Genomic DNA, 26,212 nt, shown 5'->3' with positions numbered 1-26,212 from the left:
CTGCTGTCCTAACATGCATCATATAACATACAATAATAATAATAATAATAATACATTTAATTTAAAGGTGCCTTTCAGGACACTCAAGGTCACCGTACAAAAGGACAATAAAAACAATCAATAAAACATAATAATCAATGAAAACATACATAACATCATACAAAATAAAGAACAGAACAAAAACAAACAAACAACATCAAATCAATAAACCTGAGGGGGGGAATGAATAAATAAAACAAAATAAATAAATAAAAATAGTAATGATTAAATTAGAGAGGGAGGGATTTCTGATAAATAACCTAAGTTCAACCTACTCCAATACACATTACTGCTCTCCATTCGGAACCAAAATAGCCTTTCAGAGGGGACCCCTCTTTAACAAACCTCTCTAAGGTTCCTTTCATTACATGAAATAGCCTTTTGAAAGGAATAATTGATAAGAGTTTATCATACCAGATTGATAAGGCAGGTGGGTTTACATCTTCACTTCACTACTACAACTACTGGACACGAATCCAATCTGATCACTTGCAAATAACAGTGCGGACAGTCTGTCTCAAAGATCGGATCTGAGAGACAAATCTGATTTGAACACGATCATAATGTAACGTAGCATGAACAAGAGGGGAGACAAAAAAGAAAAAAGGAAAGAAGAATGTTTAAGGACATGTAACTGGCCTTAACTAACAATGTCTGTCCTGATCGGTCTAAATCAAAACAAGCAAAAACAGCTTCCCATACTGATATCTAATAATATACAGCATATTATACCCTTACATCAAAGAAGTATTAACAAATATACAATGCCTCTGTTTATGGTGGTACATAGCCCATATATGTGGAACCTGTATGTGTCATTTATATAAAAATGACATCTTATACGGCTCAATATGTGTATATGATACCTGGGAGAAAGTAGGGAGGATACATGAATTTGTCATATATGTCAGCCATATATGCTAATATAAGAAAATGTGCCAAATTACAATACATTTGATATATTATGATGCATTTACATGCAAGTAGCCAATATGTACTCATGTTGCATTTCTATATAGGATGTTTATTAAACTTTACCATTTATTAAATTGTAACTCCACACCTGTGATGCTTATATCCGCCATTAAAATAAGCAGATCCATTGCACCACTTGTTTTTTTTTGTTTGTTTTTTTTTAATTCACCAAATAAAGCAGCTGGGTTATGTCCTGTGTCCTGATGTGATGAGACGGTCCAAAGCAGCCGTATTTCCCTAAAATGCCACTTAACAAGGGGAGCTTCTTTGCAAATGAGACAGACCCTTATAGTCTGCAAGTAATCCACAACTTCAGCCGGCTGACACACGCCGTAATTGCTTAGTTTCAGCTTTTGTGTTAATCAGCTGGTTATCAAGCGTTTTAGTCTCTCACCTGGCAGCGGGGTTTATGGGAAATGCAGCCCTAATTACGAGGATTGAAAAATGCGACACGTACTCGGGCACCTTTGACATGTTGATTAAAGACGAAATGAGGACGGAGACAAAAAAAAAGGTGGAGGTTACAGAGGAAAACAAGCGAGAGAGACAGACAGGAGAGAGGAGGAAGAAAGCGGGGCTGATATAAAAACCACGAGAGCACAGGTGTGATTCTGACCAAGGCAAGCCAGGTTATTAGGTATTGTGTGATGGTGACAGCTCTAATGGGAAAAAATGACAGCGAACAAGAGAGAGAAGGGAAGAGAGTGAGAAAGATATAAAGCTAAAATAAAGGGTTGGGAAAGGAATATAACAAGTGAAATGGAACAAAAAAGAAAAAAAACACTGAGGGAAAAGAAGATGAATGGGGGAAGAGAGCGCAGGGAGAAATGGCTGTGGGAGATGGAGAATAAAAGCGTGTGATTTGTTTCACGCTCGCCAGACATGATGGTGTTGTCGGGATGTCGCGGCTCTGTCGGAGAGCAGAGCCGGAGGAATGCACCAGACGGGCCTGCTGGTCAACTCCCCCGCTGACAGAGGAAAACACACACATAAATAAACACCAAAACAAGTCAACAAACAATTTTCGAAGTGTGACGTACCGTTTCTGAGACCTCGCTTCCTCTCATGGACACTGGATCTTTCCTCAAAGGTTCATCAAATTTGTGTGTGAGATACTGAGTGTGACGCTTAGGGTCCTGTTGGCCTGGTGGTGGCGCTGTCGTGCACCGATCTCACTCAGCCCTGCGTGAGATGTAACTGGGTGCGAGGTCGTGTAGTATTTTATATGTAATGAATCAAATCTTGTAGTTTATTCTGAATTTTATGTAGGGAAGCAGTGTAGCCAAGGTGTACCTGAAGCAAACAATAAACTTGGCCTCAACTTTTTTAACGTTAAAACTCATAAATAAAAACTACGGCACAGTCCTACACCACAACCTTGATGGGTAATCTCCAAAAAAGTTGTGTAATTGATAAAAAAATACAGGTATATAAATTCACAGGTACAGGCATGGGCAACAATGAACTAAATGCGCAGAGGTAGCTGGTGAGAACAAAAAAAAAAATTTTTTAATCGTAATAGTATTAGTATGCACTGTTAAGTGTGTGTGTTCACTGGCATGTGTGTATCCCAATAAATGTGCGTACAGTACTGACCCTCCTGTGTGTGTGTGAGTGTGAACTGATTGAGCTCATTTTGATTCTCGCTCTGCTTCTCTCTGTCGATTGATTCTGCCAAATAAGGTTCATTATGATCTATGCTTATGATTGTGTGTGATCGTGTAAAGTGAGAGGGTGTGTGGCCGATGTGTTTAAGCGCGGGTCGGGTCGCAGGTCTAATGTTTGACTGGGACGTCAGTGCGGGTAAAGGGTCGGGTTCAGAGCTGATGTGACTGTTAGAGCTTCAGACAAGAAAACATGTTTGGGTTGAAAAATTATGTTATCTTTTAACTAATCTACCTCTGTGTGTCATTTTCCATTGGGAGTACAAAAAAAATAGTTTTTGTTTTCACTGAGCAACTCCTTAAAGACACTCATCTCTCGGTTTTGACAGCTCTCCACAGCTTTTATAAAACTGGTGGGATCAGATATCAAAACTTTAGAATGTCCTCCATTTAAAAAAAACAGCCTAATATTTGGTTTGTGTTGTTACGTTTTAAAGTGAGGCGCCCTCTAGTGGTTGTGTAAATGACAGCACTGTGCTGTAGTGTTAGGGGAGTGAAAAACTTCGTGTCTGGAGGGCGGGGGTGGGGGGTGTTGGCTGGTGGCTGGTGGCTGGTGGGGCGACCCAGGTTCAAATCCAGACTCAACCAGGTCTGCTTTTAGGTAGCTACCGTCATTCACTAGTTGTCCTTGCACAAGCGTCAGTTCTTGTTAAACATTAAACTGCTAATATCGCTTTTTTCTTACCTCTAACCCTAAGAATAATGTGTTCCTCACCTTAAGCAAGTGTTTTTAGTTGGTAGCTGAGCTGGTAGCCTAACGTTACACTCTAATTGGCCCACGTCTTTAACTTAAAACTAAAAAAAAAAAAAAAAAAAAAACTGTTATTGCATATACGCATCACATTATTATGATGTAAAAATTTGATGTTAAACATTTATATTCATATTTTAGAAATCACATTTGCCTGTGCTTAGCTACGTAGGGTGACGTGACGTGATGTGACGTCCGATGTTGCGTGAACTAGTGACGACTTATTTGGGCGCTACTTGGGAAAAGCTTGTGAACGTCTGAGCTGTTGTTACGTGAATCCCCATCAATACAGAGAAATATCAATAAATCAATAAGCCTATAGCTTCGAACAGTCAGTTGTTGACCAATAAATCGATTATTTCTCAGTTGTGGACCAGCCTGAACAAAAACCAGTGGCCGGATGTATAAACGCTGCGTACACACAGAAACATGTGAACACTATTTTCTACAGATAAATCGGTATTAATAAAAACAAACATGGTGAGAATCTAACTTTATCATTTCAATAAACTGTGTCCTTAAAATCCAGTTTCATTGTGGGTGTATGATTTTGCACAAGCCCATTTTTCTCTTATTGTTTATATTTATGAGTGAGAATATGTCTGCTGCACGATCACACACATACAGATGGACTGATTTATCTAGAGGCATCAATTAATAGTCATTATGACGCTATAAATAGCAACAGCTGCGTGTAATGACATGCAGCGACGGCGGCGGCTTTGGCTCTCGCTGTCCTTTTAGTCGCCACGTCTGGAAAAAAAATGGATGAGCAGCAACAGGTATTTATATGGAAATGAGCTAATTAGGGTCGTGTCAGCCTCCATTTGCGGCTGATTGCGGGAGCGGGCATGAGGCTCGTGCACGTGCCAGCATTTACACAAAAAGTGAGATTTATAAAAGAGAAGCGCACGTACATATGGCTTTATTCATGTGAGGAGAAGAGTGTGTGTGTGTGTGCAAACAGAGAGTTTTATTGCGTCTGAGAGTTTTATTCCTTTACGGGACAGAGCAGCGTGTAAGAAAATGGCGCATGAGGAGAGGAAAATAGGCATGAAGAGCATCGCCGCGTCCAAACCCAGATAAAGGGGGTTGCGTCGTGTCGTTGCTGATGCCCTTTCCGGGGAGAAGGTCACGACCAAAAAAAGGACAGACACATTTTAGAGACGACAGGAAATGGGGAAAGAGAGGGAATTGTCGGGAGGAGGGCGGGGAGGTTTTTCGCTGCGTCACGCCGGCCCAGACGCCGCCGGTGGATCCCCTGAAAGAGAGGTCAAAATGAAACAAAGGACAGTCAAAGTGAAGAAGAAAAGAGATTAGGGAGAGAGGGATTTGGGAGGAGGAGGAGGAGGAAGGTCAAAAAGAAGACAGGCAAGTGTAAAAAAAATAAATAAATAAATAAATAAGGGTAGTTCAACATGGGGAGGGAGGTGAGAACATGAAGGAGCAGGAAGAGGAGGAGGAGGAGGAGGAGGAGGAGGGAGAAAGAAGAGGCGTGGGAGGAGGAAGAGGAGCAGAGGTGTGATCCTCCGCCGCTCCACTGTTTGTTTAGCCGAGAGCGGCGGCGCTGGAGCAGAGGATTATGGGATTACGGTCAGTGCTGTTGGTCATGTGAGTCGCTGTGGTCAACACTGACCCTGCTTACCTCCCTCGGTAAGGAAGCTTAGCCTGGCTGTGAAGGTGAGGTCACACACACACACACACACACACACACACACACACATGCTGTCACACCCGCCTTCCCTCTGTATCTCCTTAGCGGCTCCTCTCTCTGTAGCTTTGTTTTATTTATTTTTCTCCTCTCTGCCTTTTTCTCTCATTCTCTCCTCCTGTTGTTTTAGAAGTGTCTCTTTCTCTTTCTTCACCTCCTCCTGTCTCTCTCCTTCCCTCTCTCCCTCTCTCCTCTTCCGGATGCCAGCCTCCTCTCCTCCGCATGTCGCACACCTTCAGCTCATCCATGCGTTCACAAATCCACGAGGCCGGCTTGATTTCTCTTCGCGGGAGAGGGCAGAGTAAAGCACAGGAGAGCCGGATAAACCATCTTTGTGCCGGGAGCCGGAGATCAGATCCAAGAGGAAACAGGAAGGAGCCCGGCCTCGGTGAGTCCCACGCCACTTTTCTTCAACTCGGCGCGGCAGAAGTCGTCGGGGAAATCGTTCGTCTAGTTTCAGTTTCACTTCAGTTTGGTTTGTTTACAGCACAGAGCACGGTGATAACAGACAGAATCCATGCAAAACGTCAAAAAATGAGACAAATTGATGGAGATGAAGTCAAATAAGAAACATCAACACAAACAAAATGTAATCACACAACTGAGCAACAAAAACCAACACAGATCTATTCCCAACAAAGATCTACACATTTCTGGCAGGTTTCCTTTTTCTTTTTTATTTCTTTTATTATTATTAGCACATTTCTAGATGTGCATCGTCCCTGAAACAGAAGCTGAACTTCTCTCCTGTCATCACTGCTTCCATGTCTTCTGATGACTGACAAGAGCACTAAAGTTCAATGATTTACTTCCTCATTTATTTATTTTGCGTGCATATTTAAATATTTATGTAATAATGTGCAATTGTCGTCAGGGACAAATTAAAAAAGAGGGATTGCTACTGTACCTCTGTACGTCGACTTGGTGGAAACTCGCAGCGCTAGTGTTTGGAAAGAGCTGGACATCAAAAATAACACAAATAAAATCAAATAAATTAAAATACAGTAAATTAAATACAACATCCTAAAGAATGAGCACATTAATTGGTAACACTTTACAATAAGAGTACAACAATTAACGTTGTAATAAACATTAAGTAACAGGTAATAAACATTAAGTAACAGTTAACTAACCGTTAACTAATGTGTCTGAGAATCATGTACTAATGCTGTTCATGCTAAGGTATTAATTTATGTTATTTAAGGGTTATTGTAGATATTATTAACATTAGTAAATGCCATAATAATCATTAACTAACAGTTAATTAACCATTACGGCATTAACTAATGTTAAGTAACGTTAATTGTTGTACTCTTATTGTAACATGTTACCTATTAATTTATGGAAAATGAACATCTGAACAGCTGAAAAAATGGGAACCTTTTCATTGAATCTGATTGCTGCTGTTAAAGTTCTGCGGATTCTTGCCAAAAAAAAAAAAAAAAAAAGCATATAAAACAGCATTTTTGATGTGATTTGTCCCGCCTGCTTGTTTACTTCTGACTAACAAAGACATGAAAGTTCGTCAAGTCGCAGCTCTTCAGGTTGAAGTGCTCACTAAACTGGACTTTGGAGCTTTTTGGCACAACACTGTAAAACCTACTGAGTCTTTCTGTTTATTTTTAATATACGTGGAATAGTGCCTTTCAAAAAAAAAATCATAAAATGTATTCCACTATCACAGCATATTTATATTTATCCCACCATGAGCAGCATTAAAACTGCACAGCCAGCGTTTCAGCTTCAGGCCTTCCTGTGGGTGAACACTAAGTTTGATTCTTTACACATCATTTATAATATTCAATCAATAATGTTCCTGATGAGAAGGGAGGAAACTTGTCAATCAATCAATAATCAACCCAGGGTCCAGTCTCCCCAGGACAGCAGCGGGCACATGGGCATTAGAAAAACTATACAAATATGCTGCGAGGGTTCATTATATTTTGAACTGAGAGATGAAAAGTGCAGCGTTACAAACACACACACCCGAACGAGAGCCACACAGCCACACACTGAGACGATGGATTAATGAATGCACTGAGAGAATTTTATGTTTGTTTTCAAGATTCAAGAAAAACTTTATTGTCCGTCACACTGTGATAGAAAATTGCTTTTTTGGTCAAAGGCTCTGTCGGTCTAAAAACAACATGAAAACATCAACATCCCCGGCCATCGTCACACACAACACAACACAAACAATACAAACAACCATATAAAAGTTTATATTGTCAAAGTAGATGTTTAATTTGGAAGGACATTTGTTGATTTCATGGTGATCCTGAATCTCTGAATGAAAAAGAAAAAAAATTTGAGCATGTAAGAGAAAATACAGAGACCGCTGGGAAAGGTCATGTTTTTTTCTCCCTGATGTACAAGACAAAGTGAAACTGAAATCAGTGCAAAGTGAAATGCGGGTTTCAACACATCTGTATCTGTATCTTTTTTAAAGATTTTTTTTTTTTTTTTTTAGCTTTTCTGCTTTATTTGATTGCAACAGTAGAGAGAGAGGACGGCCTGCAGCAAAGGGCCTGGGCTCGGGTTTGAACCCAGGCCGCTGCAGTCAGGACTCAGCCTTGATAAGTGGTACCTGCTCGACCAGGTGAGCCACCAGAGCGCCACCTGTTGTGTCTTTAAAGCATTTGGATGTTGTGTTTTTGTGATTTGCATAGTGAATAGCAGCTGTAAGTGGTTTCACAAAGCCAGTGTCTTTGCTAGTTTCCAACCAGGGAATTTGTCATTTCCCTGTCCAGCACCCATGTTGTCACCCATGGGTGTGTTGCTCTTAAAATGAGCTGTGTTCAGCTGCAGTGTTGCTGCATTGCTATACTGAGGCAGCTGAAAGTGACTGAGCAACAAAAAGCAGCTCTGAAGTCAGTGCTGCTGTTTTCTCTGCTATCTGAAGCTCATTATCAAGACAGTGATGGTCGCCTACATAGATCCTACATACATCTGCTCTGCGTCGATGGAGTCCTGCTGACGCCGTGGACGATCTGCTCGTGAGCTTTCACTTGAAGCCTTCCTTCTTACCTGGAAAATCCACCATTATAACAGCAATCCACCAAGGTGTGACACACCTGGCTTTTAAAGGGAATGGGCAATGGCACTTGTTGCATGTTATGCCCAAATCCCACCAATGAAGAGACTAATTACAACCATTATGAACCCGGCGACTGTTTTTTTTTCCACCGTTAATATACCAAAAGTGGACTTGGACACGTCTTTAATGCACGAGCACCATGCTCTGCAGACTGTGTGCTGACATAATTAAAATAGAGCCCATAGACTGTTTTATGATATGCCACTGAAATCAGCACCACAAGCTGGAGTCCCCAGTTTCTCTCAGTCATTTGTGAAAGAAAGCTCAATTCAATCATTTCAAACCAACTTCAATTTGAGTTTCACCTGCCACTGTTCAGGAAAAAAGTGGCAAGACTTCTTAAAGTTTTAATATACAACAAATTTATTATATTCATATGGTGCACTCCACCAAAGACTGGAAGCAGAAAGTGTCCAGGCATATGGACACAAAATGATTTTTCTGGAAAAAAAAAAAAAAAAAAAACTTGCAACACCTTCCAAATGATGCCCAGAGTGCCTCAACACACAGTTCACTATATAAACATACACTATGCAGGTAAATTGTTTTCTGCAGCATTAGCAAGCACCACCACTGCTGGGGAAAAAAAAAAAAAAAACTTCCACTATCTTGACAACCAAAATACCAACACAAGTGCCCTTTTCACCCTAAAATGATCATTTATTTGCCACAAATCAAATGTGAGGGACTTTTCGGACTGTCCCTTTAAGCCTCGCTGGACGGCGACTTGCTCCATCATCACAGTGGTGGAACTTTTCTGGGCCTCTTGACGCATGTGTGCTCCTAATCTCAGCTGATTTCACATCCTGATTGGATCCTGCTGGTGTTTCCTCTGCGCTCATTCAGCAGCGGAGAGCCGCGGCAGCAGGAGCGCAAACGCTGCTGACGGAGAAAATAACAAGATAAAATAACGCTTTAATTTACCCTCCTCCCCCCACTGACAAAACCTAAGAGGTGTCACCTTGTGTTTGTTATCAATCACGGCTTCCATCTAATGCCTGGGGACGCATGTGGAAAAATAAGATTACACCAAAACCACCGCTGCTGCAAAACATCATATACATAAAACCACTCGAATGCCATCTGTGACGTCTACATTTTCAGATAAAAACAAAAATACAGCTGCTTCTTGATGTATATATTTTAGGTTCTGTACTAAAAAAAAAAAAAAAAAAGGAAAATCCACCTGAAACCAAAGTATATCACTCCAAATATGAAAAACACACCCTTACACACACTTGACTGGGGCCTCAGAGTTGCTGCATGGTTGGCTGTGAGCATCAGGGCGAGTAAGCACAACCAGTTTAGCAATAAGCTCTGGCAGCTTCCGGTTGCCAGATTTAGAAATAAGATCTGCAGGTCTAAAGTGAATGAAACAAACAGGGGTTTCCTGCTGGCATGAGGTGCATTTACACGAGGACACAAAATCAGATTTCGAAGCCCGTACGCTGGAGTCCGGCCTGTTTTTAAACAGGAGGAAAAAAAGAAAGAGACCATGTGTGAGCCACAGTAGGTTCAATGCTGATTTCTCCCTGTGTAGCTGTGTAATTAGGAGTCTAATATGACTGTCAGACATAGCAGATTGAAATGGGGTGTCCATAAAGTCTCTTTACAATTTAACAAATTTATTCCAAAAGCAAATGAATACACAAATCTGTGGAAATTATTACAAAATGAGGAGTAGATATTGAAATTTTTTTTTTGTGCCTCATTTAATACCCCTCTGTATGGGCACCATTAGTTGCACAAAGCACATGAAGACAGTATTCGATTTCTTGCCGTGTTCGCTGCAGCAGAGCCTCATCAATGGCGGCAATGGCATCAGTGATCCTTTGCTGAAATACACAAATGCAATGTGATTAAAAACGTTGATAATCGCTGAGTACATAGAACAAATCTGCTTTTGTAATAGATTTTTTTTTTTTTTTTAAATTGTAAAGAGACTTTGTGGACACCCTGTACCTTCCTTCTACACTACACCACACCAGTGTTTCCATGTCTTTCCATGCGTGTGTAACTTCCACAACATGGAACGTGGCAGTATTTCCTAATTTACGTAACGATCTTACGTCATCATTTTTAGAGAGCGCAGTTTTCCCCATCCACACGGAAACACCACTGCATGAAAAACACCGGATTCATGTAGATGCAAGGTCAAAACAGAGAAGAAGAAAAAATGCGGCTTACTGTGGACTTGGATTTACCTTCTGTGTCCATTTATTCTAACAACATAACGTTAAACATAACTGCTAAAATGGACTTTAATCAACGAGAATAGCATGTTCATATTGTCACTGTTGTGTGAAAACGTTCGCACTCCATTTGCTTCCATGTGTTTATGTCGCCGCACTGTGTCTCGTCAGTCACTTTTGGCGCCGTGAAATCCGGTTACACCTGTCGTCCTCCTGGCCAGTTTCTGCTGGCCGCTCCGTCTGGGAAACACCGGGAACAGCCCATCCAGGCCGGAGGGAATATAAGCGCCGGATTAACCCACTTCCCTTTCTGTGAATACCGCAGACGAAAATACACGGGGACAAAAATAAACCACAAACATCCAAAATCGAACCACATCTTGTCATTTCCAAAGCGTTACTTTAACATTACGGAAGGCACAGAGGGATTAGAGTATTAGTTGTGCACACATTTCTTGAAAGCAGAGTCTCTAATCTCTTTGGTTGAGTTAAAGCTCAGCGGGGGGTCAGAACACATTTTGTCTCTGATGAATACTTTAATAGTTGTTCATTTGCATAGCGTTGTAAAAGAATCCTATGAATATTATGTATAGCCGGTAGTGCCAAATATATATATATATATATTTTTGTTGGTGTGTAAAAACTTCCCCACAAAAAAGAAGTGACAAAAAAAAGCCTCTTTAAAATTTTGTTCAGAAGCAGCATGGCTTAATTTCATAGCCATATCTGCAGTTCATTTCCAATTAATTGTAAGTTAAAGTTTTCCATATAGGCAAGATGCCATTTTGTGGTAATGGTCATGAGGATTTTTTTTTTTTTTTTTTTTTTTTTTTTTTTTTTAATTTATTTTGCTAATTTTGTTACAGTTGGTTTTGATGTTTGCTGAGCATTTTATGAAGCTACAGTGGATATAAAAATGAAAATAAAACTAAAATATGATCTTAATAATGAGCATTATAGCCCAAACAGCCATTTTCACCTCCAGTACTTTGCCTTAAATTGGTTTCGAAATTGGGCTCGGCTATCTCAGGGGGTTAAAGTGCGTCCAGCCTCTGTTTCATCCTGGTCTGAGTCTAATAATCCCAGGCAACATTTCTAGAAGACGTGGATGTGCAGCACAAAGCAACACGGCAGCAGATACATGCTACTCTAAAGGTGTGTTACTCTCGTTTCTTGTCAACAGGCAATATTGACATTTCAATTAGACCAACATGCTGGTGATATTTCATGGCTGGAATAATAATGAAAGGTCGTCCGGCGAGCCGATGGCTGCGGCGGGCTCCCCTCTGACCCGGAGGAGGTGGGCCGGGATCAGCGGCTCCTCAGACAGACGTGTACACACACAGAGCAGAGGATTAGTCTGGACAGATTAGCCAGTTATCACGTTTACCATTCACTACTACTGGGCAGCGTCGTGGAGTAAAGACTTACATGTGACGGGATTACAGCACTTGGAATAAAAAGGGTAACACGCAGATTACAGATACTTTTGAGAAAGAAGGTGATGACTTGTTGGATTAAACACACCGGAGTGGGAAAAAGGCCAGTTTCTGTTCGATTTTAGAGACAGAGATTTTAGACTTAATAGTGATAAATATAGAAGAAAAAAAAAACATTATAAATTCATGCATCTGATTTAAATGTGCTTTACTGATGCAACAACCTCAGGTCTCCCTTGAAAATTTTGATCTCAGTGAGTCTTACCTGATTAAATAAAGGTTATTACGTAAAACCAGATGATCAAACTTCATATTCTACACATTTGGGATACTTTAAACAAGAAAATCCATTCCACCTTCCTCCTTATAATTTAATTATTCCTCTTCCTAGCATTTTTTCTTTCCACATATTTTGCAGGATCGTCATATGGCAATGCAGTGTTGTTAGGGAACTGTGACCTTTGACCTTTTTACTATTGACTAGTAAGTTCCTACAGTGTTTGCAGATCTGCTTGTTCCTCTGCGACTCCCATGTTAAATTGCTGTGGGTGAGGCTGGCGGATGAATTCCTAAAATGGGCTTGGATTAAGTTACAAATTGTAATTGTAAAAAAAAAAAAAAGGTGCTCAGTAATCTGTGATTGAAGACATTTTGAGGGTAAGCCGTCACAGCCGTGCTATAAAACTCGCCGGCTGAGGCTTTATGGAGAAAAAGTGTTTTTCTTTGACCTTTTCCTTAATTTTTTAATGTGTTTCTTGCCAAAGATCCCTGTTTAAGTGCTGAAATTAATTCTGACCGGCGTCTCCTCTTGTTTGATTTAATGCTTTATTTTCATACGCTGACTTGCACATTAATCAGTATCACGGCAAACGTGTTGCAATTAGTCAGAAGGCTTTTATCGGCAAGATATAAGCCTATACCTTTATTTAAAACAGAGTTATAATGCCACTGTTATTCTGAGGTGAGGCGCTTTTATAAGACACTTGAGTTCCTTTTTTCATCTCACAAGCATAAATTACTAATTTGCATCGCTTCTTTCTGTGCTTTTATCGCCACATTTTTTTTTTCAGTTTCCATCATTTCTCTCTGCGTTTCATCAGCGCGCACATAAACGAAAGCATCCTCGATCAAATAATGGGGCGAAATTATTGTCAGTGTCATTTTCTCAGGTACGCACTTTAATTGCAATTTTAATTCATAGTTGCAGTGCACTTTGAAGTCATGGAGGTCATCATGAAACAGGCCCGCTTCCAGCCCACATCTCAAAATGTCCTCAGCACACGATTTGTTCAGATTTCACACGAGGGCAGGAGTTGGCGATGCTTTCCATCCCTTTCTCTTCTAAAAGCTCGAGTATTTGCACACAGCATATTTCATGTTAAAGGAATCCCTTGACATTTTGAATCGTAGTTAGTTATTTTTCTCCACCGCACAGCCCTCACACTCCGGACCATTTTCTCCTCCGTCTCCCTTAAATGGCTCGTTAGCGAGCGCGCAGCTATCTGTGCTCCTCGGGTTTCAAATGAGGCATGTTCCCGGTGCTAACAAGCAATTGCCGGACTTTTTTCTCCAAAATGTGACAAGCACCTGGTGAAAATTTAAAATGTTAGGCTGTCACATTAATGACAATGCCATTTTCCTTGTTATGACCGCTTGTTAAAGCCAGAAGAATGGGAGGCTTTGCTGTAAAGTGCGGTTAACCATCAACGTAGCCAGCATAAAAATAATAAACCATAAAGACGGGATGTGGATACCATAGATTAGTGTGTTAAGGGCGGCAACAGCATGTATGAACAGCCACTGTACAGTCCATTTAGTGAGCAAAGATCAAGAACTGACACCAAGAATACAAGAATGTTATTTTGGCTTGTTGGTCAGTTTACCTAAACTGAAATAATCCACGTGTCCCAGTAGATCACTGGCTTTGGTTGATTGAGAAAATTAGACCTCACATCAGCTCTAATGCTACATGATAGGTGGCTAACTTGGGCAATTTTCAGAAGACTGGAAAAATGGACATGAATATGAAAAATAATAAAGTGACCAAAGATTTCGGGGCAATGTGAGACTGTGTGCAGGTAAAAATCACTGAACCGCAGATGAAGATGCGATTCATCACTTGGAGCATTTCCACAAATTCACCTGGCTACATCAGCAACATCAAGTCAATATTTTTCTTGCACAGATTTGATTGTTTAGTAACCGCCTAAGCAAGGAAACCTCCATAGATGCGGCTGGATAACAGCTCTGTTCTTCTCTGCAACATTTAGTGAAATCAGACGAAGTATAAAAGTCTAAACAGAGCTGAAATGTATTTCTAATAAGAGCCTAAAATTAGTTTAGTTGCATTTCTAATTTCTAAACACCACAAAACAGGCGAGCTCCCGTTCTGGAGAAGGCGGTTCCTGGGCCCTGTCTTACAAGCACGACACATGTCATTTTCTCGTCTGGCGCCCACTATCTCCTGTAAATAGCGAATGCACTTGTTTCCATCTGAGCGTCTACGGGCGCGTTGGTCTTAAAATGAGCTGTGGTCAGGTGCAGTGTTGCTGCATTGCTATCTTGAGGCAGTTGAAAGTGACTGAGCAACAAAAAGCAACTCTGAGGTGTTTTATCAAAATAATGTACGCAAATATTCACTTCATGCATGAGCAGATCCGTTTCCTCTGCGGAGAAGCCCTCCTCCATTATAGCAGCAATCCACCAAAGTGTGACACACCTGGCTTTTAAAGGGAATGGGAGACGGCGCTCTGATTGGTTAATTGCATGTTAAGCCCAAAACACTCCCATGATTAATTAAGAGACTAAGTACAACCCTTGTGAACCATGTGCCTGGTGCATCCTTCCCTTTTTTTCTGCTGTTAAAACACTAACAACACTAACCCTAAATGCATTTCCCCATGTGTCAAACTTCATCAGTCTGTATTTTATTCAATGACATTATATTTTCTCTTACTTTCCTCTTAAGGCAGCTGTGCCTTCCACATTTTGCATCAAAAGGTTATCTTGACATTTAGGATGCAGGTGTTATTTTCCTTCACGACGAGTATACATTATTTACAGACATGTTAATTTTGTCACTGTGTTTGTGTATATGCTTGTATTGCTCCACAGATTGGAGTGAGATGGTTTCCTTTTCTGGAGCAGACAGTCTTGAACATGAAGCCTGAGCAGTGCCGAGCTCCTCTGTGTGCTTGTCTGCCGACAGTATATCTGTCCCTCATTTTACCTCGCCTGCCCCCTCCATCTATCTCGCTGTCTAGTTATCCATCCATCCCTGCATTGCCCTCTCTCTGTGTCTGCCCGGCTGTATTGTAGGCTGTATTGTACTGATGACGTACATTAGTTCCTTACTCATCATTATCCTAATTGGCTGTCTGGGTGAGTCACACTGTGGTCCTCTAACATGGCTGGAGGAGCTAAGGACCATGTGTCACTCACAGCACTGAATGGAAAATTAAAATGTGACAACTGAAGTTAATTGTGAGGGAACAGCAGGATAAACGTGACAGTGATGCTAAGTCAAATGATAGTTCCTCAAATGAACAGGAAGCTGAGATAAGTTTGTACCGCCCGGATCACCATAATACATCTGCAGAGGGGTTAACGGGGCTGCTGATCAATACCAGTGACTCAACGACTGCTTTGCCAAGTGCTGAGATTTCTGCCTTTCAAAATCACTTTTTGGCCTGGACCCTGTTTTGAGACAAGAAGATGTTCCCGCAGGAATGTCAAGATGCTCTCCACCCCCAGTAACACCAAACATTTCAGCTACAAAAGCTAAAAAGCCTCGGTCTCTCTTTCTATAAAAATGGAAATAAAGGAGCAGTATTATTATTCTAGTCTTTAGTATGGTGATATTACCTCTTCACTAGACGTTTACACTACATCGCTCATCTAATTAATTTGCTTACTCCTCTCTATTGTGAAACTTTGTTGAGGAGGAGGAGAAAACTTCTGTTGCTATTTCAGTTTCTAATGGTCTCAGAAAGGTCACGGATTACATAATATTCCTTTAAATATCAGGCTGTAACAGAGGTTTACAAACTGGTGTTTTTTTTTTTACCATGCAGCAATCCTGCATTTGTATGGATTTTCCAACCCATTCCTCTTGGGGATGGTGCAATAATGCAGCAGCAGTGCAGCAAGAAAAGTGCAACTAAATTGATTACGTCTGACAGTCAGTCAATTGAGGGTACGCTGTACAATTTCCGCCTCAACTGAGAGTCAAAAGTATACATTTTGGGACAGGAGGCTCAAAACTGGCTTAGGCTTTAATCAATGGCTCCCATCCGTTTCTTGTGCTTCACGCTAATCTTTTAATTTGAAATCCATTTTTTTTGCTAAAGCAGAAAGATTTAGTTCGGCTCACTGTGCCAATAATTGAGCTTTTGATTGTGACTCAGGACCTTACACACAAAGAGCTTAGCTGCTGTTTGGAAATGGCTATTTACTGTTCTTCACTGTGATTAAGGGTGCACACTCACCGGTATTATGACTTTTAAAAAGGTAATTGTGCCGACTTAAAAGTTTTCCTCAAAGAAACCCGGATAAAAGAATGAATAAAACCAAGAGAATCGACAAAGATAATTAATTTGTTCCCGTTTAAAACAAGATGTTATGGCAACCGTGTACCAGTAAAGCTGTGCTTCATGGGAACTATCAGGCTGAAATGCATCTCTGATCAGTGAAGCCTGCTGCCTGGCTCAAACTACCTGTCGTACTCACCTTCTGCAGCTTGGCAACAAGCGCCGAGGCAGCCACCCAGCGTGCAATTGCATTTCTGTTTTATCATGAGCCGGTGCAGCTCTGACTCACTGCTTTACACATACTTGTTGCTTGCCAGCCGCATTAATTTCCGAGGATTATTTTTAAATGAGTGTAAGAATAAAACATGTGGCGCGTGAGTCATTGTATTGATGCCTCCGCCCTGCATGTATCCTTCATCAGCACTGTATACAATGAGGCTATAACACCGCCACCTCGCTCCTTGAAACTGACTGACCAAGTGAATCCAGGCGAAATCCATGATCCCTCACTAATTTCACTTAATCCACTTGCAGAGAAATCAAATCTTGGAAATAAAAACGACTTTAAGCCTTGAAACAACGACGAAGTGGATTTGACAAAACAGTGCAACTCAATTAAAGGGGATGTAAATAATAAAAATAAGCAATACTTAAAAGTTGCACTGCCTGTTATGTATGGATAATGAGCACCTTCTCATTAGCACACTCCTCAACTGCAGGTATCGTTTGATTTCCATTAGTGACTGTTTTCTGTTCACGCTAACAGCTGATGACATGGCTCTCCCTGTCTTGTTTTCCAGCAACATGATTGGCTGTGAGGGCCTGAAGGAGTGACAGACAGCGAGGTGGCCGCTCCAATGGCTCGGACTGAGCCACCATCGAATCGGGACACGAAACCAGGACCACAAACGAATCTCAGGACTCGCACATCGGCCAGAACTTTTACAGCAACCGCCCCTCGGCTTCCGCTTTTCCTGCCAGTCCTCGTCTTGCTGTGCACCTCCCCCCACCCGAGCCTGGCCGGCCCGCCTCAGCTGGCCCGCGCCCCTCTCCTCTCCGGCCAGCCGTTCATCATCTTCTGGGGCATCCCTGATTCTTCCTGCTCTGTCCGGCCCGATCCTGCATCTTTCGGGATGGAACGGGAAGGCCGTGTAACCGTTTTTTACGAGGACACGCTTGGGAACTACCCGTATTATGTAGACCGAGACACGCCAGTAAACGGAGGGCTACCACAAAGCACCCGGTTGGAGAGCCACCTCCAGAAGGCGGGGGAGGACTTGGTCGCTGCACTACCCGCTCCGAGGTACCTGGGGCTGGGGGTGCTGCGCTGGGCGGAGTGGGACCCCCAGTGGACGAGGAACCGAGGGAAACAGGCGATGTATCTGGAGGCATCGAGGCGCTCGCTGAGGGCGTTCTTCCCTGATTGGAGCCAGGAAGAGGTGGAGACGTGGTCAAAGGTGAGAAGGGAAACGTGGACAGAAAGAGGAGAAAAAAAGGATAACAGTAATAATAAGAAAGATGGGAATTGAGAGAAAGAAATAGAAGAAGGAAGGGTGAGAAAGGTGGACGTAAAGGATGGGAGTGGTGACGGATGAGGAGGATGGTGCGGCTGAGGAAAGAAAAGGGAAAGGGACCAGGAGAGAGGGAAAGGTGGTGAAAAAATGGCAACAGCAGCAATAAAAGAGGTGGAGAAAGTTAAATGTGCCATGAGCAGCATTTTAGCATCAATAAATCATTACCGCAATTCTGTTGAGACATCAGTATAATTATCACAGACCAAACAGGCAATTGCCAACAAGACGGGTAGCCTCTCTCCTCCTCTTCTCTGCATTTTAAATCTGCTGGGATGCTTTACAGCACAAGACAGGAAGAGGGCGCTGTTTTCCAGAACGCTATTTTGAACCAAGGCATTGGAAAAAACGTTTTGCTGTCTTTTTTAGTTGGGCTATACTGGAAGTTTTGGCATATTTACATACTGAGAAGTGGTTATTGTTGACTTCTGATACAGTTTGAGTTAAACCCTTCTCTTCTCCGCTAAAGTAAGGCTAAACAAATAGTTTGTGGCATTTAACAGGTTAAGTAAAAGGTTTGCTAGTTTTGCCACATTTTAGTTTTGATAGTTGCCAAAGTTGCTCATGTAGAACACCAGTAGGGAAATTCAGTTATTCGCAATTCTTTTATTAATATTTCCGCTTTTACACCGCAATCACAGTGCATGTTCCCACAATGAAAACAACGTAATGACGGTTCTACTCCGTTCAAGTTCTGTAAATACAGCTGTTACCTGTCCTCTCCACCACAGGCTTGTTTGCTTAACTACATCGAGTTATATCCCGACGGTGTTTTAATGACATTTGGATGTTTAAAACGGCAACATGTAGCGACATTAAGAGGCGCCAAAGGAAGAAATGAGAGGGAAATGAGGGACAGGTTTGGCAGAGTGGAGTGGAGGAAGGATGAAAGGAAAGAAAACACAAGACTAACACTTTTTTTTTTTTTTATGATAATTGAGGCTGATTTTGCCCAAAATTCAAAGCACATCCCTTCTGCCCCTTTGATTCTATTTCAAATAATACCGAGCGGCTAAATTTCATTGATGTTTACCAGTTTCTGAGCACTGTCAGGCCAAAGAACTGTCTCATGTTAAGACAAAAAGAAATTATCTTGTAATTATCTATATTTTCACATAATGATATTTTGGATCATTAGAGCTTCACCAGCCACCACAGCAAATGCTAACTTAGATCATAATAAAGTGTACTTCCTTCAGTAGTTGAGTTTTTAAGATTACTGTCACAAAAATACTTTTTTTTGGCAGTGGGTTTTCTCAAGAAGTGTGATTTAATCTGCATGTTGAGGTATTCTTTGCAGTAAAAGAAGTAAATGGTGAATAATTTTCGGTGTGGGTCTTGAAGCAAAATGTGTTCTACTAAAGTTACTTGAATGAGATTTTAAAAAAGTGGGATTTTCATGTTTATTGCATATGATGTCATATAATGTCACTCAAGCACAAAGCTTAACACAGAGGGCCTGAGTATAATTTCCTGAGCAGAAAAAACAAAACAAAACATTATTTAAACATTATAACAAAGGCAAGTACCATGCATGCTTGCATTTTGGTTTTAATAAGTTATCTTGATTTTTTTCAACAGAACACACAGCCTTGGATATTATTTAAGTTTGCCTGATGTATTTTACACAGGATGTTGATTTAAAAAGGAGATGGACTTAAATATATTTTCCATTGATTTAATCGTCCCCAAAAAGCGCCTGTTTCTCGTTTGCCTAATTAAGGATCCACCTATATATCCCTTCATGAAATAGCATGGCAACTACGATAATTCAGGTTAAAGGTAAAAACAAAGGATTTTATGGAAAAGCTGTGATGATTGGCTTATTTCATGTCGAATATTTACAGTAATCTTGATAAATTGCTAAATGCTGATATCATGGGGACTGATTGGATTTGTACTGTTTTGTGTGACTGTAAAATCCCAACCTGATGTCACTGATGTCGTCACAGGTGGACTTTGAATCGGCAGCCCAGTCGATCATAATAGAGACTCTACGGGAGGTTATAAGGTTACGGCCCAAAGCATTGTGGGGCGTCTCTCCTTACCCCAGCTGCTACAATGGCGACCCCGCCCAAACCCTGTTAGCCAATTACACGGGAAGGTGTCCCACCGCAGAGATGGCCCTTAACGACAAGCTGCTGTGGCTATGGAAACGATGCTCCGCCCTCTTCCCGCTCCTCACCCTCGAGAAGCTGCAGGTAAGGACTCTGACATACACACACACACACACCACACTCTGGCTAATCTGGATGTGAGGGATGGTAATAAGACAGCTCTCTGAATAAATACAATGAAAATGAGGTCCACTAGTTCAGAGAAAACATGCCGCAGAAACTTACAATCTCGCTCTCAGGCTCAAAAGGTTTCTTCCCCTGAGCAAAGAGACGGCAAACATCCACCGGACTGCAGAAGGGCAACCGCATCCAAGTCAAACCGATTCGCTCACATTTCCCGTTCTCAGAGAGTCCACTGAAATGAAAAACACCCAAGATTGTTTATCAGCGAGGTTGAGAAAAAGTCACAGAACACATCAAAGCCGGTTCACAGCTGTTTTCTTTGTGTGCACAGAGCCTGAGCGTTGAATGGCAAACCAGACTAATATCAGTGGAATTTTTAATAAGAAAAGTTTTCCAGTCTTTTAGGCTGACCTAAATCTCTGATAGACATTCATAGCGCTTATCATATTAAGTACTATCATATCACAGTAATGAAATGGGGTCTTTTAAGAGAAAAGGCATAAATTTTATTAAAATATAATTGATTTGTGTTCATATGGGTGGTTGAACGCCACACTTGAGGTTAAAGTTCAGCTCAGAGTTGTTTTATTAACATCTGCTCTCTGTGCCTTACTATACTCACATTCCTTCACCGGAAATTATTGGTTTAATTCGACTAGTAATAAATATCTGTGTTTTACCTACTCAGTTAGTCACAATTCATACAATCTGTCTATCTCTCCATAGGGCGGGACACCTGGAGCCAGGCTTTACCTGTCCAATCAGATCGGAGAAGCCCTGAGAGTGGCGTCTCTGGCTGAGGCTGCACATGACCTACCTGTGTTCACCATGGTCAGGAGCGTCTACGCCTCAACCAACACCTTCCTGTCGCAGGTGAGCGTGTTAATGTCCACCTGAACGCCGCGCACACAAACGTCAACTTCAATGTCTTCAACAGGATTAAACATAAAGTGCAGATACGCCAGAACCAGAGAAGAGGAAGAGCAGTGGTCACTCAAAAAATCATTTTAACATCAAGGAATCATTACCACAAACTTTTTTAGACGCCTCAGGTGGCTTCCACTTTACATCGTGTGGCGCCAGGTTTGATTTTGGGAAATGTGACGGATTGCTTTACGGCACAAAACAGGAGATCGTTTTATAAAGGGACCAAAAGCTTCCAGAGTTTCTTGCCATTGTAGGCAGCGGTGTCTCTGACGGGCTGATAAAAAAATGCTTCCAACAAGTTGATCCTCTTCATTAAAACAAGAGAAAGGATCTTTTGTCACAGGAAGCAACAGCATTAATGGGAAATGGCCTCATTTTTAACCCGAACCCTAACCCTAACAACACCACAGGGGTGAGATAAGAGTTGTCTCAACTATAGCCTCATTCATTTATGTCAGTTTCCAAGGTTTCACCATCACTTTGACAATGATATACTGATGTTTAACAACGCTATGAATAGCATTCCTGAAAAATGAGCCAAACCGGGTTGTGATTGGAACATGGGCAATTCAAATTCCTACGCTTTCCTTTCCCTCCCATCAACAACTCCTGCCTAGACACCCTTCAGCAAAACACTTAACCCTGTGACTGTTACCGGAGTCGCTCGGTGTCCAAAATAGAAGCTTATGCTTGTTCTGGGCAGCTTCCAGGTGTGAATGTGTTGCCAAGTGAAGTGTGACTCTCTAAATCTGAGGAAACAATGTGGCTGACAAAGAGCCTGCAAGCTCAGCAATGCCTCCCCGAATAAACAAAGCAAGAAATAAATCACTGAGCTATGATGTTCAAGCCGTATCGGAGATCATTTGTGTATTCTTCCTCCAGGCAGACCTTGTCAACACCATAGGAGAGAGCGCTGCCATGGGAACGGCGGGTGTTGTCATTTGGGAAAAAGACGAGACAAAGACAGAGGTAAACAGTTTTAAATTTGTATTAGTACACAGTGAAGTGCATGTCCCATTTAACCAGCCTATACACCCATCTATCTATCTGCTACACCTTGCTTATCAGTCAAGAGGTGTTTTTTTAAAATTTGTGTCAGGATTTCAGGTTTTTTTTTTGGAACACATAACATGAGGTTTCTCTTTCTTTGCCCGTTTCTATCTGAGTACTCCTGTATCACCATAAATTTTCTTTGTTTTAAACATAAAAAATGCAAGTCATGTTAATACCTAAGGGAAAAAAATGGTGTTGACTTACTCGGTGAAGAAAATGTAGTATATCCTTTGCACACAGTTTCTGTCTATGCCATTGCTCTGCCTGTTTGTTTTACATCTCTGTGTTTGCGTGTCCATTTTCCAGAGAGAGTGCGCAGATCTGGCGCAGTTTGTCCGTCAGGTCCTGGGACCCTACTCCATCAACGTAACCACGGCAGCTCGCCTCTGTTCGGCCGCTCTGTGCCAGGGGCGGGGTCGCTGCGTCCGTCAAAACCCAGAGAGCGCCGCCTATCTTCACCTCCCGCCCCCGTCCGAGGTGACAGGAAAAATAAGTGCTTGTCTGAAACTTTCTATTTTCAGCCTGGGGCCCAGTAACAATGAAAATAAGAATAATAGCCTGAAAATGTTTGTCTCACCCCGGGATCAAGACTAATTTAAAGTTTACTGGTGCTTTTAAATTCCTCAAACCCAAAAACTGTAAAAGAACAACTCTTTTTGAATCAGGATCGATAATGACAGGTATGCATCACTAAAAAATAGTAGGGAGTCAAATCACCTTTAGTATTTATTCTTTATTTAGACAGCAGGAAAGCAGAGAAGGAGAAAAGTATTTAAGGCAGAGAGATCTTGTGGGGTTTTATCCTTTGCCAGGCAACAATGCAATAAGGGGACTGAACAAATTTATCTCAGGAACATTTAGGATCATTTTTTAAGATTATATTTCCTCACGTGATTTTAGGAATCTGAGGGTATACGATCACTTGATGGGGCTTTAGTATTATTGCGATATCGTAAAACGTAAAACACAATGTGCGTTGTTGCATTTATAGCAACTTGTAAAAGATCTACATGTGCATTTTACAAATTTATCCATTTAGCTGACATGCTTATCCCAAGTAAACAGCAGAAAGGACATCTTATATTTATGCCAAATAAGCCATGTGCCAGTGCTTTTTCCCTTGCTTAAATTGCTTACCTTGAACTTACCTTCAACGACAATTTATTCCATCTTTGTGCATTATCATGAAGTGATTTTCAGTGTTTTGAACAAAAACGTCTGAGAGTGAAGTTTCAAGGAAGAATAAGCTGTATGCTCTCAGCAACATTATTTACTATTCTCTTTCTCAGGCACAAGCCACAGATCAGCCAGACGCAGCTGCTAAACCTGCTGAGCCGGACCCTGCTGAGATCTGGAAGACAGACTTCCAGTGCCAGTGGTTCAAGACTTCAGACAGCTCCGTCTCTGACCAGCAGTCCCCCAAAGACGGGGCCTCTGTGGGGGGAGCAGGAGTTGGAGATGTTGGTGATGTCATGGGAACTATAGTCGCTCCGACATCAAAGAGTGCCTCTGTGACTGAATCAGGGGGAAGAACTACGACGAGTCTGACGTCTTCCCTTGAAGTACCCACGGACCACGGGACAAAGCCGCTGAGTGCCCCAGTACTGACTGTGATACTACTGCTGCTGGTGACTGGAGGCCTCTGGACACCTAGAGCCTGAACTGGCTTAAACTGGGTCAAACATACGTGACAGCAAGCATCTGTCCTACTGAAGTGTCCTTGAGCAAAACACTGAGTTCCTGCCGGGGCTGCTGCTCTGCAAATGCAGAGACAAATTTCGTCTTTTGGGAAATCATAAAAAGAGAAGGAAGTGCACCTAGCTTGAGAAGTCCAAGGGGTTCAGTGGACGTATCGATGGACCAAACTCTTCTCAGTGCTGCGATACCGACTCTGTTTCTGCTGCCAGCTGGCTCTCTGTGCTTAGATCCGTTACTGTAAGGAGCTGTAAGCCAAAATATTACAAGCAAAGTGTGTAACAGACCCGCTAGTCCACCATAGGAAAGTGTGTCAGTGTCACGTTTTCCGTTGCTTAGGTGTTTTATGAAGGAGCAGCAACATGACGTGGTGTAAAGGCAGTGAAAGAGTCCACATAAGGAGGCGGGGGTGGTGGATGGTCAAACACACGGACTTTCCCTCAAGCGACCCGAGTTTGTTTTTAACATGTTTGCTAATGTTAGCTTGCTGGCTAATGTTGTTAGCTAACCATAACCCTTACCTTAACATCACCTTAACCAAGTATTTTGGCTAATGTTAGCTAATGCACTAAGAAGTTAACATTCCCTTAGCTAACGAGCAAACAATTAACTAATGAGCTATTGATTGGCTAACAAGCTAACGATTAGTTAATGAGCTGATGTACAATGTAAGGACTAGGTAACGAGCTAACGATTAGCTAACGAGCTAACATTCGTACATGCACAAACGTTACTCTTGATAACTTGCAGCTGAGGTGCCTGAGTTTTGTTTGACTCCTCGGCAACGCAAAACGTGACTCTGACACGGTTTCCTCTGGTGGAAACCGGCGGGTCTGTTAGACGCTTTGGCGTGACATCAGGTTGAATATTTCCAGCATTGTGCGCAAATATGAATTATGTGAACGACAGCTGGCATGCTTTACGCTGATGATGTGTCTTTGTTTGTCATTGTGTTCATTTGTTGACTCTTCTCCACGATCACCTGTGAAAGACAGCCTGTGCTGATTGGTTGATGTCAAACATATCGTTTGCCGTCTCTCTTGGCGAGGAGATGACAAAAATTTAAAGAGTAACTAAACCCCAAACCTAAATCTGAGTGAATCTCGACCTGTAATGTTGGGAAGTACGGTGCCTGGTGTTTGGTAGCAGGTGACCCTGCTTTTCACCGTCAAGGATCATTTATTCTTGTAACGTTAAATAAGGATATGGATACGGACTGAGCCTTCTGTCCTTACTCTGCATTCATTTCGTCCATATTTGTGCTCATTTCTAGAAAGCTTACAGATCTAGACAAACTGGAGCAAAACCACCGGAAATTGAGGGGGCAGCATAGCCGATAGCTCAAGTGAGATCGGTCTATGAGCAAGACACAAGGAAGAAATTCATCTCATTGATATATCAGAGAGGAATTTTCCGTCCTCCAGTCATGATGCGTTTAAAGACCTCACGGACCACCGCCGTCTACAATGTCGCCTCTGCTTTTCCCTCTCTGTAGCAGGTCCGTTATTACTGCCACCATGTTTGTTGTTGTCCAAAACCTTTGACTCAGAGCTGCCCTCTGGTGGATTTGTTGCTTGACATCCACGCCAACATAAAGAACCCATGAATGTTTGTGGGTAGTAGCATCATTTTAAACAAACATATTTATTTCCATACATAAAGGGAGTATAAATAAAGTATAAATGAGCCTTTGAGGTTTGGGGTTTAGTTTAACTCTAATCTGACAATAGTGCTGTCCTGCTCTTCTGCTGTATCTGCTGCTGCGATATCAAGCTATTATTGTTATTATGGTATCACATATCTACCGGTCAATGATGTCTGCCTCTATTATAAGAGTTCCTCCCTACAGCTACATAAAACAGTCAGCATTTTTTCCTTTGCACATTTTATTTCATCATTAATCTTTCCTGTAAACTAAATTTTCATTGAAAGGTCTAATGTACCCAGAGGCTGCGTGAGTGCAGTGGGCCGCTTTGCCTTAAAAGAGTCGCAAACCCCAAAAGTATTTATTCATTTGTATGAGTTTCAACTGAGAGTTTTGCTGCTGCGTGGTCTAAATGTTGTATCAAAGGCTTTCCCATGCTGCCAAGAATAAAATTTTGACATCTTGTCATTGTTTGGATTCTTTTTGGAAAGAAAACAGTCAAAGTTCATCATCCTGAATGTCAAAAATCAAAGCAGACTCCATCCAAAATTCTTCCAAAATTTCTGCCTTCAAAAACCCATATCAGTCAAACCTTAGTACAAACATACTCAGATCACTGGCACCCATTGCCCGAGCCCTTAACAGATCGGATAACACTGGTAACACTGGTGTATAATCAAGGCT

The 26,212-nt window shown here is 41.7% G+C and overlaps 1 protein-coding gene across 3 annotated transcripts; it reads left to right on the top strand.

Moving 5' to 3' along the window:
* Positions 1–4,952: 4,952 nt before the first annotated feature.
* LOC115362063 (hyaluronidase-4) lies at positions 4,953–25,994 on the top strand. 3 transcript variants are annotated; one of them, XM_030055838.1, is made up of 7 exons: positions 4,953–5,109; positions 17,164–17,854; positions 19,921–20,169; positions 20,935–21,081; positions 22,018–22,104; positions 22,495–22,665; positions 23,478–25,994. In XM_030055838.1, the coding sequence occupies exons 2-7, from the start codon at positions 17,255–17,257 to the stop codon at positions 23,847–23,849; spliced, it is 1,626 nt and encodes a 541-aa protein (XP_029911698.1). In that variant the 5' UTR covers positions 4,953–5,109; positions 17,164–17,254; the 3' UTR covers positions 23,850–25,994. The 3 variants fall into 3 exon arrangements, with proteins under 3 accessions (XP_029911698.1, XP_029911696.1, XP_029911697.1); XM_030055836.1 differs by lacking the exon at positions 4,953–5,109 and adding an exon at positions 5,135–5,528 and having other exon boundaries at positions 17,198–17,854; XM_030055837.1 differs by lacking the exon at positions 4,953–5,109 and adding an exon at positions 5,135–5,528.
* The last annotated feature ends 218 nt before the right edge of the window (positions 25,995–26,212 follow it).

Source organism: Myripristis murdjan, chromosome 7 (assembly GCF_902150065.1).
Source record: "Myripristis murdjan chromosome 7, fMyrMur1.1, whole genome shotgun sequence".
Classification (NCBI taxonomy): Eukaryota; Metazoa; Chordata; class Actinopteri; order Holocentriformes; family Holocentridae; genus Myripristis; species Myripristis murdjan.
Note: the sequence above shows the minus strand (reverse complement) of the source record. Positions and strands in the feature narration are given on the sequence as shown.